This window comes from Phyllostomus discolor, chromosome 1, assembly GCF_004126475.2.
Source record: "Phyllostomus discolor isolate MPI-MPIP mPhyDis1 chromosome 1, mPhyDis1.pri.v3, whole genome shotgun sequence".
NCBI classification, from domain to species: domain Eukaryota; kingdom Metazoa; phylum Chordata; class Mammalia; order Chiroptera; family Phyllostomidae; genus Phyllostomus; species Phyllostomus discolor.
This window is the reverse complement of record NC_040903.2, coordinates 162,698,005-162,715,459: the sequence shown is the minus strand read 5'-3', so window position 1 is coordinate 162,715,459 and position 17,455 is coordinate 162,698,005. Positions and strand designations below refer to the sequence as shown.

At 38.3% G+C, this 17,455-nt stretch overlaps 1 protein-coding gene across 1 annotated transcript in view; it reads right to left on the bottom strand.

The window, feature by feature from the left end:
- Positions 1 to 6,947: 6,947 nt before the first annotated feature.
- Positions 6,948 to 17,455, bottom strand: part of AP4E1 (adaptor related protein complex 4 subunit epsilon 1) — a 55,729-nt gene continuing 45,221 nt past the window's right edge. Inside the window, 4 exon segments of the mRNA XM_028506082.2 lie at positions 6,948 to 9,692; positions 10,692 to 10,849; positions 12,502 to 12,692; positions 13,897 to 14,451. Of these exon segments, the coding sequence (XP_028361883.1) occupies positions 9,532 to 9,692; positions 10,692 to 10,849; positions 12,502 to 12,692; positions 13,897 to 14,451 (1,065 nt within the window). The 3' untranslated portion in view covers positions 6,948 to 9,531.

Sequence of the window (17,455 nt, the reverse complement as noted above, 5' to 3'; positions counted from 1 at the left end):
GTGTCAAACAAAATGAGAACTACATATAACTGTCTATTTTGTTGCAGAGAATCGTGGTCTCAAGGATACAGACTGTGATAAAACTGAAATATCCTATGCTCACTCATTTGTTTATCCCACATTAGCCTTAGATAATACTTAGGTAAAAAATTAGATAATTTAAAAATATTTTAAAATTATACATGTGCTTTTTCTATTTCCCCTATTTTTCAATTGTACTGATCTACATCAGTTTTTCTGAATATAAAATCCTTAGTTCACATCTCTCCTGGAGTATCTAAAATGTATATTCTGTTGTGTCTTCTTGTGTAAAGCAAGTGTCAAAAAGTCTGATAATTATCTAAGTTTTCTTTGTAAGTCATTTTTTTTTTCTTAGATGGCTAAGAATTTTTTTCTATTTTAAAAATGGTTCTGTACTCGACTAGAATGTCTTGTCTTGATGTTTGTCAGTTGAGATCCTCAGGTCCTTCTAGTTTCAACTCATTTCTTAAAATGCACTTTTAGGAATGTTTCCTGAAATTGCTTCCACAGTTGTTTTGGTTCTGTGCTTTGAATTTCTTTTAGAAGTTCCTACATCCATATGTTGGACCTGCTTTGCCTATCTTCAATATTTGACACTTTCTTTTTGAATATTTACAACAATTTCACTTCATCTTTTTTTTGGCTCTATTTATGTTGTTCTTCCTCCTTCCATCTGTCTTCTTCCCTCTACAGAATTTGTATGGGAGTTGATCATGGTATCTTTTCATTGTTTGTATTTCTATAAAATTAGTTTTCCTAAATATTTTGAAGGCATGATTCAGAAAAACTTTTCTAACTTTACAAAGTTTTTTTCTGTTTTTTCCCCCCATCGTGTTAAAATATAATGGCAACTCGCTTCCTGATGTTGTCTGGCTCTGCTAACTTTCCCACTTTTGCCTGGACCCTCCTCTCTTTCCTTTATCTTTATTGCCCCCTCTTTTATTCTGTTCTCAAAGGATGTTAAAAACTGACAGAGAAACTGACAGGTCATGACCACACAGACCACCATGTGCATTACCTCACTTCACTGTCCTATAAGGTACTCTTATTATCCTCACTAGACAGACTGGAAACTGGACACAGAGTACTGAAGTAATTTTCCCAAAGGTACAAATTACTAGTAAGTGGAGCCAGGAACCAGGTTTGACAATATGACATCAGAGCCTATGTATCCGCTCAATTTTGATACTCCTCCAAGCAGTATCATTCCACTCAGTATGTGTCCTTTTCTGGAAGAGAAGCATAACTAGTTAGTTTAAAGAGTTTATATGGTACAGAAGGCTTCAGACCTTACTGTGACTTGCACACATTCCCTATTAATTGTGCAAAATCCTGTCCCATTTCAGATGCGAACCCCAAACTGACCACTGTGCTTTCCAGAGACCTGCAGGCTATTCTCAGTCTATTAGACAACCATCGTTTCCCTCTGCTTCCTCCTTCGGAGAGCCAAAGAATATGCACATATTTTGGCTTTAGTGACTTCTTATCTACCTGCTTGTATTTTGAGGCTCACAGGGGTTACCTTGTCACTTAGTTTTGCAGCAAAAATTTCACGTGGGTTTTTGGTTTTGCTATCTAGTTTCTCTGCCCATTTATATGTGGAGATTCAGAGAAACTCAAACCCTAACTGCTACTGCTGCCATCTACACCCAGGACCTACAACTTTTTATGCACTCACATAAGATTCCTCCCCCAGACCTGCCCCATTTTTCCAAAAATGCCATTACTTAACCTCCCAATCAAGAGTGAATTACTTTTTAATCAGTTTCAATTGCAGGAAGGGGTATAGAAAAAACACAATCACAAACAACCCCACTGAGGAACGGTAGGGTGACAAAACATCTTAAACAGCAGTTTCCAAACTTGGTTATGCATTGCAATTCCCTGTGGAGTTTAAAAACTACTGAAGCCTGGGTCCCACCCCTCATAGACTCTGATTTAATGGTTTAAGTACGGGATTTTGAAAAGGTCCCCAGTCTAATGAACAGCATGGTGATTATAGTTAGTAATACCATATTATATACTTAAAATTTGCTAAGATCTGTGTGTTCTCATGGCACATACAAAAAGTAACTATGGAGTGATGGATGTGTTTAATTAACTTGACTGTGGTAGTCATTTTACAATATGTACATTACAACCTAAATATAACAATATTTATTTGTTAACTGATGCTTTTTTTTCCATACCATGAAACAATTCTCTAGTTCTCTGAGCAGACATACTACACTAGGTGTCCTACGAATAAACTCAATTCTTACACCATCTACCTGGAGACAGCATTGCTCTTACAAGTTAAAGGCTCAGTCCCACTTCAGATGGCTCAGTGACTACTCCCACTTCAGATGCCAATTCCAAGTCCAGGCTGTCACCTGTGCTTCTGACCAGCTGGCTGTAAACTGGAAGGTCCCACAACCCTCTTTTCAGGTTCAATTAATTTGCTAGAGTGGCCCGCAGAATTCTGGAAACATTTACTTACATTTACCAATCTGTTATAAAGGATATTATAAACATACAGATGAACAGCCAGATGAAGAGGTACATGAGGTGAGAAACAGAAGGGTCCTGAGTGCAGGAACTTCTGTCCCCATGGAACTGGGATGGACCCCCCTCCTAGGATGTAGATGCCTCCTCAACATGGCAGGCTCATCGAATCCCACTGTTCAGGATTTTTATAGAACTTAACTCTCCAGCCTCAAACCTTCCCCTTTCTTGCATCAGTAGCTGGGTCTGAAAGTTCCAACTCCCTAGTCACTTGGTCCTTCTGGTGACCAGCCTCATTCTGAGGCTATGTAGAGGGCCTCACCTTGTCACCTCATTAGCATAAGCTCAGGTGTGCTCAAAAAGGCTCCTTATGAGTAACAAAAGATACTCTTATCACTTCTGTAGATGAAGACTGATCCAATGTACGGGCTCAAATCATTTCATCTTTCCCGTAGTTCACAATAATGCTTCTATTTTACCCCATAATCTTTACTCAGTTAACTAAGATGAAAAAAAAAATCAATTGAAAAAATTTTTTATTAACTGTTGTTCAAGTACAGTTGTCTCCATTTTTTCCCTCAAAACTCCCCCCCGCCCCACCCATGCCTACCTCCCCCACTCAAGCCCCCTTGGCTTTGTCCACGTGTCCAGTATACATGTTCCCTGACGACCTTCCCGCTTTCCCCCCATTATCCCCAACCTCCTCTGGTTACTGTCAGTTTGTTCTTTGTTTCAGTGTCTCTGGTTATATTTGCTCGCTTGTTTTGTTGGTTAGGTTCCACTTATAAAAAATCAATTCTTATGCCCTGATATCTACCATCAATGGGGACCAGCTTGTTCCAAAACACTGGTTTTGCCCTCACCTTCATTAGAGTACATGCTAACTATTTAGACCAAATGCCTCTCCCTAAGAATATCTATACCTTGCCTCTGTTCCTACTTGTCACATAATACAAGGGGGTTGAGGAGATGTACAATTAAATAGATTTCTAATTGCTTTTTTCTCACTGAAATACAAATAATCCCTGGGCTCCAGTCTCTATCCATGTGGCCCATATCCTGCCGGACCCTATTAGGGAGAAACTTCCTGAGGTCAGCCATTTAGTTACATTGGCAATTTAACGTTTTGGGAAGGAAAAGTACTGATCCACTTAGAAAAATAGTTTAAAATAACTAAAGTAAATTGGTTCCTTCCCTTGGAACAAGCCACAGTCGAGCTGCAACCACTTACGAGGATCCACTGTTTTTTTCAGCATTACAGGTACTCCCGGCGACTCATGATGTTTGACACCATCTGTACTTACCCCACATCCAGGACCATCCTCAAGTTCTCAGGGTTCTCTGGGACTCATTTCTCAGGTGCCCTCCTGTCTTGGATTCATATATCTACCATAAAGTTTCCCATGTGACACAAACAAAACACATTTCCTTTAAGTAACTCCTTTTCCTGATGCTTTATCCCAGAGGGCCTGTTCCTTCCCTACTTTCCTGACACTATTGACTTTACTGATGTCAATATAGTTGTCTCTCCCATTATCATCGAGCTGACTTTTCTAAACAAAGAGGTGACACTAATTTAGCTGGTAAATCTGCCTTGCCATATCCATTAGCTCCCTATTTTTAACTTGAACTTCACGCACCAACTACCTACTGCTTTCTGTCCTAGCACAAGTTTTTCCAGATCAGTAAAACTTCATGGACATTTGCCATAATTCAGCAAAGTCCCCCTCCTCCAAGTCATAATTTCTATCCATAATCACATTATATTTGAAGAGAGATTTCTTAAATGGAAGGTCTCAGCCTTCAGAGTGCTACAGGTCTCATCAAGCAATCATGTTTCCTTTTTCCAAATTGGCACAAACTATATTCACTGGAACCTTTTTCCACTGACCTATATCTGTCAGCCAGATCAGACCACTTTATTCCTGAGAGTGCTACAGTATTACTAAAATCAGTACCTAGATATTACTTGGTTTCGGATAACTCATTCTGAGGGGACAGATCTCTTTAGTCCTTTGTCCAATAAACCAATTGCCTATTATTGAGTGCCTATTATGTACCAGGCAAAAGAGACATGAACATATACAGATGGTTCCTAACCATAGAAAGCTCACAGTCTCTCAATATGCACACACATAAGTAACTTTCATTCAATTGCTAACCCTGGTCCATTTGGCTGCAGGCCACTCCTCCTTTCAAGAGCCCCTTTCTTTTCAAGTACTGCAGTGGGTTTGATGCATTTAAACCACCAGTGCTCCAAAGATGAAACTTCAAGTCTCAGCACTCTTTTCCTGCTACACATTATAGCCCATAGGAGGCATACACAGTAAGCTGAAAAGGCCATTTCTGACCTCGATTTGTGTTTTAGGATATACAACGCAGAGATGGCCAGGAGATTCAGAGTGTTCGGTCACTAAGTCTCCAACTGACTTACTGTGTTTCTTCCATCTCAAGGCAGCTGTAAGGAGAGGGCATTAAAGAAACAGAACTATGGAGCATTCTGGTTAAGATGGCAGCGTAGGCAGGCATGGCTCACCTCTTTGCACAACCATATCAAAATTACCATAAAAAATTGAGCTGAATGGAAGTCTGACAGCTACAGATTAAAGAAACCACATCCATCCAGACTAAGCCGGAAGCTGGTACCATATCTGAGACTCCATCAACCTGGCTAACACTGGCTCACCTGGAGATCCCATAGGTTCAGTCCCACCAACTTACAGGCCCACCCAAGCTGCTTTTCCATATGAATGGCTGGTCTTGGCTCCTGCAGCACAACTTCCTAAATCCTCTCAAACAGCCAATACCTGGCCTCATTGGAGTCCCAGGCCCAGCACTAGCAGCAGCCAGCTTAGATTCACAGCTTGGCTGCACCTGGGAATCTCCAAGCCCAGCACAAGTAGCAGCCATCTCAGATTGCTTTATAACTCAGGCAGTGTGACTTTGAGCAAAACACTAGTGGGAGCTGAGCCTGACCTGCACTACCTGGGAAACACCAGAGCCAGAGCACCCAGTGGGCAGCTAAAGACCATGTTGGGGCACCACCACCCTGCCCCTGCACATTTGATCCTCCATGGAGGGTAGAGTTTGGTAATAAATGGTCACAGACAAACCTTGCAGCTGATTGGCCTGTGTAAATCCCTCCCATTGATCTGCCAACAGCAACCAAGGCTCAACTACAAGAGGAGGGGGTATTCAGCACACACGAAGGGTGCACCTCAAGTAGCCAGCCTGAGTGACGGGGAGGCTGGGCTACTGAACCCTACAGGACACCCACTACATTAGCCCACACTACTAAGATGGGGTCATAGCAGCTCTACTGCTACATGGATATGGAGGGCACTTTGATGGTCATCAGATGAGAGGGGGAGGGGAAACATGCGTGAAGAGGTGAGGGGATTAAGAAGTACAAACAGGTAGTTACAGAATAGCCATGGGGATGTAAAGTACAGCATAGGAAATGGAGTAGCCAAAAAACATACATGTATGACCCATGGGCATGAACAATGATGGAGGGAATGCCTGAGGGAGTGGGGGTGCTGGGTGGAGGGGGCCAAAGGGGGAAAGAAAAATCAGGCCAACTTGTAACAGCATAATCAATAAACTGTAATTAAAAAAAAATACAGAAACAGAACTCTGGAATGCTCTGGTCAGGCTAGGATGAAAGCAGGGGACATGGACAGGCACCTGAGGATCAATCCACACTCTGGCCCATCTGAAGCCTACAGAGTTCCCTCAGAACCTAATATAAAAACAGCAGTTCTTTATTTTTAATAACCAATTAGACCAGATTCTTATGGGCCTTATTGAATAAATTACTCTTTTCATCCCATTCCAATTGTTTTTGCTCTCTTTTTAAAATATTTTATTTATTCGTTTTTAGAGAGAGGGGAAGAGAAAAAGAGAAATATCAATGTGTGGTTGCCTCTCACGCACCCCGTACTGGGGACCTGGCCCACAATCCAGGCATGTGCCCTGACTGGGAATCAAACCAATGACCCTTTGGTTCATAGCCCGCACTCAATCCACTGAGCTACACCAGCCTGGGCTATTTTTTTGCTCTTTTAGCTAATGCTTATCAAGTTACTGAGTAGTACTACTTATTATTCAGCTATTCAGACAATAAAGAATATAAAGACCAAAGAACAGTATAGATCACTTTGCATTTATTACATATTTAACTGAATTACTTCAAATCACAGAAGTCAACTTCAAAATAATTAATGCTTGGTATTAATTTGCATTTTCCCCTCCTTAAATTTTAACACAGCAAAACACCTTAAAGACATGTGAATAGGTTCAGTGCACTTTTAGTGGCTCACAATTTTGAGACAAAGACATTTATCCATAAAAATTAAGACAAATAGCTCAATATTTAAAAATATTATTGACATGAAATAAAGAAAAAATAAAATACTGCATTTTTACCACAACTGTTTTGATAGATGACAGAAGAATATTGTTTAAAATAATGCTCCTCTGCAGAGCCTTTGCTGTGGCTGGCATGGTTGGCACATAGCACTTGGTAACTGCTCAGCTTCCATCTCCAGCGCTTTAGAAGGACCCTTACTTGGGCCCACTTTCCCCTGAGCTTGATCTGCCTGCCTCCACAGGGACTACTCTGGTGGGAGCCTGACTATTCTGCTTCCATCTGCTCTTAAGACTTTGCTCTCTTCCCTTTATTCTCTCCAGATTCACACTTGCTGCCACCTGCGTTCTCAGCAAAGATGCCAGGCACAGAACTCGCGCAGCTGAGTAACCCCACCTCCCAGCTTTTATTCTCGATGATGTCCCTTCACTTGACAGTTTTGACTATAATGTAAGAAGGTGACCTACCAACAGTAACCATTCGCCTAGTTTATAGTCACGTCTCCTACGATGCAAAAGTAGTTGGTGATGTCTGATTTAGAACTTAAAATGTTAATTAGTTTAGGCAAAATATATACTGCTGTGAAATTCTTTCCTACTGTTGTTTTTAAAACCATAAAAATATAAAAAATTGTAAACATTCTACTGAACATTTCAGTAGAAATTCTGTAACCCTACTTTTTGTGGCTTCAGAAAGAACAGAGGTGATAACACGTTCCCTCTGGAAGACCCAAAATCATGTTCCTAGCCCAAACCTACCATTACACATCTCCCGCCATTTGACAACCCTACAGGTCAAGCATATCTCTCATGACAACTGCTGCAGCCACTCCTGAATGCCCTGGTAACAAAGCAGCAGCTCAGTGTAATCTCTCCCAGATAAGCTGTCCAAAGCTTGCTGGGTTCCTTACATCCACTGCTCTACACCCAACCCAGTCTCAGTAACCATGCAAACACATGAAGTACGGACAAAAAATTGGGGGCACCTCTTCTGCTACACGCTGCAAAGTGAGAGGGCACTTCCTATCTCATTGTCAGAGTAACAGCAGAAGCAGGTGGGTTGCTGCTGACAGAGACAGGAATAAAGAGGAAGCTGATGAGTCTTGCCACCAGTGTCCACCACACCTGCAGAGACAGCACATTCCCTTTACCCTGCCCCTGTGGGGAGCCTGAAGATGAATCTCACCTTCTATTTAAAAGGGGAAACCTACACAGGAAATTCCAGTCATTTTTCATTGCTTTTACAGCAAGGTTTTACTGTGTTTTTAAAAGCATGAAAATAACAAGGTACATTTTTTAAATGAGTAACTTAAAAATCAATTTTAAAAAAGAATTCTGTTTTTTAGGAAGGAATACACTAAACACAAATGACTAATGAAATCTATCAGCTCTCGGGAATCCCCTTAGCATCTTTCACATCCAGTACGATTCCTGAGATAACCTAAAGCCAGAATTCCACACCTGGGTGATAAACAGTATCAATTAACCAGAGTATTAAGTACAATGACTTAAATCTATATTATCTGAATAATCTCCATGGTGAAGTGTCATAAAAAGTAAAATAGTAAATGTTTCCACAGCACCATAAGGTTTTATAAAACACAATTTCAGTTTTTAACATTAATGTACAATCCAAGATTCGGGTCCATCATTCACATTAGGCCGATAATAGTTCTGACAGAGGCACGTAGGCACAACTATAATATGAGAATGATATGTTTTATTGAAGAGCCTGTATGGTATACTGACTCACTGTTTTGGTTGCATCCTCTGAGTACTAGCGGATTTAAAGGCCAGGAAAAATTGTTTTGCCATTTATACTATAATCACAAATTTTAACTTGCTAAAAGAACCAAAGTGGTAACTGATTGAGATATTTGCCATAACTAAAAAGTCCTTTTATATGATTGCTTTAGTACTGTGTGTTCTTGTGGGTTTTATATCTATGTGATATTATTTTGTAAATGACTCTGAGTTTTTAACTTAAGAATACAGTGATTCACTTTTCATTTTAAAAATAAATGCTAATGGAAAACAAATTTTGTAGCCAAATTATCTGCAATTATGTATAACAAGTTATTTATAATAAAAACTGTATTACAGATTGGATCCCCCAAAATCCAGCATGCTCATGGATCTCTGGAACTAAGCGTGCGCAGTGTCAACTTAGTTCAACACTGATCTAAGCACAACATAATTAAAAGTAATAACTTGCCCACCAAAAAGCATACACTGCATTCCAAAGCCAAATACGAATTAGGTCTGGGGTTATCAATTCCATGTCTCCCCTCCATTAATACAGAGAACTCAGACTTGGCTTTACTACAAATCAGCTAGCACTACAGTATATTTGCTATAAAATTACTTATAACAAAATAAATATTTTCAGTCTCGCTACACTAAGTGATATATAAATCATTAGCAGTTTATAACATTAGCTTGGGTCACTCTTTGGGACCCAAGCATACTGTACAATCCTGAGTAAAAGGTTAGGGATACAGTTTCTCGGGGACCTTGATCAAGAATCATAAAGATAACACATAAAACCACAACTCATAAATTATCCCCATTTTCATTAGAAGTACCATGAGTTCTTTTTACTTTGGTAAATAAGTTTATCTATGTAAACCATTTATTTTGATGGAGTAAGAGCTTCTGCTAGGAACCCTCCATCACCTTTTGACACTGATACAGTAAATAGTCAGGAAGACTAGAGCAGGAGGATCTGAACCACAGGGCCAATACGTCACCATGAACTCGGAAATGCAGCAAACAGGGGATGGACGGGAGCAGCTGACAGGCCAACAGCCCTTCATTGCCTACAAAACAGCAAAAATAAAAATTCTTTAATCAAAACAACTTCAACAGACATTTCTACGAAAGATATACAAATGACCGATAAACACATGAAAAGATATTCAACATCACTGCTCAGTAATGAAGTGCAAATCAAAACAACAAAATACTTCACATCCATGAGGATGCCAATTATCAAAATAAATAAGTAACAAGTGTTAGGGAGATGTGGAGAAATCTAACCCCATACATTGCTGGTGAGGAGGTATATGGTGCACTTGCTGTGATAAACAATATGACAAGTTCTCCAAAAATTAAGTATAGAATTACCATATGATCCAGCAATTCTGGGCATATAACCTAAAGAAGCAGGAACTTGAACACAGATTATCTGTACATCCATATTGACAGTGGCATTATTCACAATAGCCAAAAAGTGGAAGTAACCCAAGTGTCCATCAACAGATGAACTGATAAACATAATGTGGTATATTCATACAATGAAATAGTATTCATTAGGAAATTTTGACACATGCTGCAACATGGGTGAATCTAGAAGACATGATGCTATGTGAAATAAGCCAGTCACAAAAGGGCAAATATTGTTATGAAACCACTTACATGAGGTACCTAATGTAGTCTAATTCATAGAGATAGAAAATGGGATGGTGGGTATCAGGGGCTAGAAAAGGAAAGGAAATGGCGAGTTAATGTTTAACAGGTAAAGTTTCGGTTAGGGAAGAAGAAAAATTCAGGAGATGATGGTGGCAATGCTGCACAACAAGATGAATCTACTTAATGCCACTAAACCATACGATTAAAAGGGTTTAAAATGGTAAATTTTGTTATGTACATTTTACAAAAAAAATTCTTCAATAAAATCTGAACACACTAATCTAAAAGACACTAATAATAGGGAATACAGCTCTAAGAAATCTGACACCTGGAAATCTGACAACTTGTGTTCTGACTGTGGGAAAGCCTCTGTAAACACAGGATAGCCTTTTCATAACTCTACACACCTATGATGTCAACAACGTGAAGTCTCAGGTTCTGCCGCAGTGTCTTTAGGGCAGCAGGCAGGGCAGCTTGAGATGCTGATATTTTCACATTTTGCTTCACATCATTGGCAAAGGATAACCAGAGTTTGCCAAAGTCTTCAGTTGATATTTTTAATGGTCTGAAAATAATTCTTAAAATTAGATTGATGTCCAAAAGAATGAAATGATTCTAAACAAATAAACATACATTTCAAATGAATCATAGGAATAAAACAAACATTATAAATCTGGGTCCCATAAAACTTATGTTTTTAAACCAAGTAGGATGTAAATGCTAACCATCATCTTCAAACCTGATGAAAATAATAAAAGACATGCTATTAAAGTTCAAATGTTTCTTCAATAAATCACCTCCTTCTCTCTTTTTCTGAGTATTTGTGATTTCAATATAATTTTACCAAGTAATTTCATGAATCACTCAAATATAAAACTTTCCTTTCAAGAACACTTTAGATTAAGTGATAATGACTCTATCAAAATCATACAGAACAGTATGAAAACAAAGACCGAGCACCTTAAGTAAATTAGACCAAGAGAAAGGATTTTAGCAAATGTAGTTTGAAAATGGTTCATGAGACTAAAGATCAAATAGTTAACAATGTGCTGTCTCAAGTTGGGATTATAGGGAACTTTTATATTCCACTTATATTTTTCTACAGCATTTTAATTTTTATAATATGTATATATTGATGTTATAATTAGGAAAATATTTTTAAAGTTAGAGGACTTTATTAATACGCACATAAGAACTGTGTTATATATATTGTGCTTCTTCAGGTTATGAATGCTCACCATGGGAGACACCTCCTAGTCAAAGAATATTTTATACAGCAACATGGGTATAAATACTTTATGACAGATTAATTGACATGTTCTTACTAAAAAATGTTAAAGAGCAGACAAAAATTATAGTAGTGTAACACAAGTGGATTTGTGACAATTTAAAAAATTTTACAGATAACTGGTAATCTACATTATTGGTTCAAGCAGCCTTCATTTTTAAAAAAAGTCTGAATACAGTACAGTACATTCATTATACAAAATTAGAGGTAAGAGGTTGTTTTCAATTATTTCGGTAACACTGTACAGTGCCTAGTATAATGCTAAATACTATATGTCTAAGGAAAGTTAAATAACTTTGTTGAATAATTTTCTTGCAGGTCTCTAAAGCTTAATAAACAGATTTTAGGAAAGAATTAATGAAATAAATGAAATACAAATGAAAGAAATCTTAGAAGTTTTTTAAAAAGTCATGCAAGCCCTGACTGGTGTAGCTCAATGGATTGAGCATGGTCTGTGAACCAAAAGGTCGCTGGTTCAACTCCCAGTGAGGGCACAGGCCTGGGCTGTGGGCAACCACACACTAATGTTTCTCTCCCTTTCTTTCTCCCTCCCTTCCCCTCTCTCTAAAAATAAGTAAATAAAATCTAAAAAAAGAGGCACGTTTAAAAAAACAATAATAAAAAAAATAAAGTCATGCAGAATCTTTAAAGTTATTTCTGTTTAAACACTACTTTAATCTCAACCCCAAGCTAAATCGGGTCTCATATTATAATCAAACATTGTACCATTTATTTTCTCTTCAAAGCACAATTCACAATTATGTATGCATTTATACAATTGTTCAATGTCCCCTCCCTAAAAATAGGGCTGTGTCAAGTTGTGAGCTGCTATACTCCGCAGCACCTAGTAGTAATGTCCAGAAAATAGGCCCAATAAATATTTGCTGAATGAATGAATAACCTGAATTAGCATTCCAGAAAATATTTACCTAATGAAATCTAACAGTGATAAATTTACTGAAAAGTCGAGCTGAACAACATGAGTATCCATCATTTGATAATTTACAGAACCAGAAAGATTCCCTTCTGTAAAAGGTTCTTCCATCTGCACACTATATTGGAAGTTTTTTGTGTTCTCTGCTTCTACGACAGGCAAACAGCACTCAGATTGCTCAGTGATCTGTAAATAAAAGCAACAGAAAGTACTGAAGAAGGGATCAATACAGACTATCACATGAATACCAATTTTCTATTTACCTGAAGTGGTATAAAAGCATAGTATTATGATGTGATAATAATAAACTCCATTATGAAGATGACTGACAACTTCGCTGGAGAAAAATTCACTAGCACAGATAATGAAGAAATAATAGTACATAGGTTAAAAATATGTAACAAATGTCACTACAATGAAAAACTGTATAATTTTTTACAAAGAGATTATTAAACTCTAGTCTTGTGGCTCTCAGTCCTGGCTAGCACCAGATTTTTAAAGCAAGGAGAATTAAAAAATAGATATATACAGGTGTCTTCCTTTCTCATTCTCTACCCTTAAGCTCTGGTGGTAGAGCTCAGGCAACTGAACTGGGTTTTGTTGTGTTTTTAAGTTCCACAGGTGATTCTAATGCACATCTAGAGTCCGGAACTTCTGCCCTCGTCTGGCCCAGGTAATATCACATTCAACACATTTGAATTCGTAATAGAAACTGAGTCAGTTTTGTGGCATATTGATGTACTGGTCAAATCTATGATAGCTCCATCAAGGACAGCCGTACAATAATGCAAATGGCATATTTCCAGAAATCACAATGGCAGTCTCTTAGAGTTAAGGCAGAAGCAACTGATGCCTGAGCACTCAGCATAATGAAAAGGCACACACTATTAATATCTTCACTTTAAATGTGAGGAAACTGAGGCACAAAGCAGGTGTGTAACTTGACCATGTAACACAGCTAATAAGCAGCAGAAGCAAGATTCAAAGCCAAGCAGTCTGAGTCAAATGTCCACATTCTAGCTTCTGTGCTCTATCGAAACTCACTTTATTCAGGGTGGGGCAAAAGTAGGTTTATAGTTGTTTGTATGAAAAATAATACAATAATTAATACCTAATAATACAAGAATAAACTCTGTTTTGTGTACTCAAAACTGTAAACTACTTTTGCCCCACCCTGTATTCATGGCCTTTCCCAGTACAATCTTTATTGCGTTTCCTTGTCCCCTTTGAATAATTCATCTCTACTCAAAATAATCAAAAACCTGACACATCTTTTACTTTTTTTGCTAAAGGTGAAAGAAAAGTATAAACCATCAGAAGAGCCAACAGCGGAAACACTAAGTAAGCACTGTACATTAAGGCAAAAATAATGAACCATTCATTGTCTTACCTTGAAATTTTTTGCAGGAGCAATTTCTAAGTTAGTATTTTTCAATTCCTCACCACTCTTACTGGAAACTAACCACACCATCAATAAACAATCATCTTTCCAAATTTTGTAAGAAGACACTGATATGGTCTCATTATTACAGACCTCCATAAGATCTGAATGTGTGAGTTCAGCAGTTTCTTCCAACAAAGAAGCTAAGGAGATTTCATTGGCAACTGAGGCTGCAGTGGATTGAGGAGGGTGAAAAACTTCCATGTTGTTGTCAGCAAACAAAGAAGGTGTAGACAGCCTGCAATTTGAGAGTTTCTCAACCAAAGGCAATTCTGTGAGTGATTCAGAATCCAAAAGTTCTGAACTAAGGGTAAATTTCTTTAGTTCTTTATCTTCTGTATCCTGCAAATTATCCAAATAATAATCTTCTTCATAAGTCACATTTGATGAAGAACTAAAGGAAGAACAGGTCATATTATGAACACTGGTTGTTTCTCCACTTTTGGTTTCCTTAACTTTTGATTTCCTTCTGAACTTGTGAGAGATGGTATCTGCTTTTCCTAGCTGGAAAATAAAACATCATAGTAATAGAAAAAGAAACAATTCTTCTAGTCATGAGTTTTAAATGTCTTTCTATAATTTCAAATGAGCAATTTATTAACTTGATCTATAAAGCACAGATTTAAAAAGAATCAGAGATGAATTTAAGTCCTGAAATTCTGACAGCTATGTAACTTTGAACTATTAGCTAAATTTTATTTCTCCTTAAAAACACATAAAATCAGAAAAAGAAGTAACATTTAAAAAGTCAACTGTGACCCTGGCCAGGTAGCTCAGTTGGCTAAAGCATCTTCCCGATACTCCAAAATTGTGGGTTTGATCTTCCAGTCAGGGCACATACATGAATCAACCAATTAATACATAAGTGGAACAACAAATCAGTATTTCTCTTTCTCTCTCTGTCTCTGTCTCTCTCTCTTGCCCACCTCCTTTCCTCTTTCTCTTAAAAAAGAAGTTAACTATGAAAAATTCTAAAAACTCGTTAATATCAGAATACTATAGTACAGAACTGCACAAACCAAAAACAGTGAAAAACCTAGCTATTTTTTGAGTTCCCAGAGTTGTCATATAGAACGTAGGATATCCTCAAACACAGGGATGGCTCAAATTCTGATTCAGTACTCTATAATGATCATGATATCATGGCCTGTGAGTAAAAAAGCAGGGAAGACAAACTGATTTGACCTCCAGAATCAGCTGGCAATGGCTGACTGGAACACACAGAGGAAAGAAACTCTAAGTGACCAGTGATGTTTGCTACAAACTCAAGAGACAGGAACAGTAAGTTTTCCATCCTTGAGCTAATCCTCCTGATGAAAGGTCTGTAAATCTACGTAAGAAGAGATAAGTGTCCCCTTGCCTCTCAAAATTCTATCTAAAATCAGTAGAGCAGATTGGCACTACTCTAAGTCCGAGTCAATGCCGCCATCCTCCTTGGGGGCTCTAACACAATGTGGCCATCCTTCACATAATTCTGGTTAACAGAATTCTAGCTCCCTTTTCACACCTTCTCATTCTCTCAAGTCCCAACATCTCTTCCAACTCTCAGCAGATAAGTTTGTCTCCCACCTTTCCAGTCAGAAGTCATCAAACAAGAGCATTGTTTTAACACAAAAGCAAGTAAGGGAGGGTGGGGGAAGGACCTCCACCCCAGCAGCTGTGGGATTTGAATTAGACACACAGTACTCCCCCCTTGTTTTCCACGGTTTCGGTTACCTGCAGTTTCAGCTACCCAGTCAACCCCAGTCCAAAAATATTAAATGAAAAATTCCAGAAATAAACAACTCATAAGTTTTAAACTACACACCATTTGGAATAGTGTGAAAAAATCCCTCACTGTCCCACTCTGTACATCCCAGGAGATGCATCATCCCTTTTTCCAGCATATCCACTCTGTATACGACACCCAGCCATTAGTCACTCAGTAGCCCGTCTGGGTTATCAGACCACCTGTTTCTACACTGCAGTGCTTGTGCTCAGGTAACCCATATTTTACTTAATAATTGCCCCAAAACAAAAGTAGTGATGCTGGCAATTCAAATATGCCGAAGAGAGGCAGTAAAGTGCTTACTTTAAGTGAAAAGGTGAAAGTTCTCAACTTAATAAGGAATGAAAAAAATATTATGCTGAGGTTGCTAAGAACAAATCTTCTATCCAAGGAAGGAAAAAGAAATTTGTGCTAGTTTCGCTGTAGCAACTCAAACTGCAAAAGTTATAGCTACAGTCAGTGATTAAGTACTTAGTTAAGAGAAAAGGTATTAAATTTGAGGCTGGAAGACATGGAAATGTGTTTTAAATGATGGCAGCATGTTGCACCAGAAAGCATTGAGCCTATACGACAACTTCAGCAAGGGGTCCCCTGAAATGAGTGATACCAAGCCATCTACTGCAAGCAAGGGATGGTCTGGCATTTTTCATCTCACATCACCACAGGAAGGGTGAATACAGCACAACAGGATATTCTGACAGAGACCACATTCAAACAACTTTTATTATAGTATACTGTTATAACGGTTCTCTTATTACTTATTGTTGTTAAATCTCTTACCTGTGCCTAGTTTATAAATTAAACTTTATCATAGGTAGGTATATATAGGAAAAAACACAGTACACATAAGGTTCAGCTTTATCCCCAGTTTCAGGCATCTGCTGGGGGTCTGGGAACACATCCCTCATGGGCAAGGGGAGACTAATGTATATGGGACTGCTCAATATCACTCCTCAGGTCACTGATGCTCTTGGTTTCTTCATTTGCTTTATCTTTTCTTTCTGTTTCTGTGTTTCATTTTGGATAGTTTATATTACTTTGTCTTCAAGTTTAGTATTTTCTTCTGCACCAATATGCTGTTAATCAGAGGCTACACAAGCCAGAAGACAGTGCAGTGACATCTTCGTTAAATTACTTAAATAAAAGAAAGTCATTCTAGAACTCGTTACCCAGAGGAAATGTCTTTCATTTTCTAAATTTTTAAAAAGATTTTATTTATTTATTTTCAGAGAGATGGAGGGAGGTAAAAAGAGAGGGAAAGAAACATCAATGTGAAAAAGAAATACTGAGTGGTTGCCTCTCGCATGCCCCCAGTGGGGACCTGGCTTGCAATCCAGGCATGTGCCCTGACTGAGAATGAACCAGCAACCTTTTGGTTTGCAGGCCAGCACTCAATCTACTGAGCTACACCAGCCAGCACGAGAAAATGTCCTTCAACAATGAAGGTGGAAAAAAAAGCAAAGGTGGGGGAAAGAAAACCCTTGACCCCTGGAGTGAACTATGTAAAAAACATTAACTAAGAGTGAACCACATACCTAAAAATAAAAACTAGTTAAAGTGAAATACATCAATATAGCCCTTGATCAATGTAACTGAGAATTTTAACATTAAAAAAATTGGAAAGGAATAGGATTGGTAGAGAAAAGCAGCCATCCAGAAAAACAAAAATTAAAACCACAATAAGATATTACCTCACACCTATCAGAATGGCTACCCTAAATACATCAATAAACAAGTCTT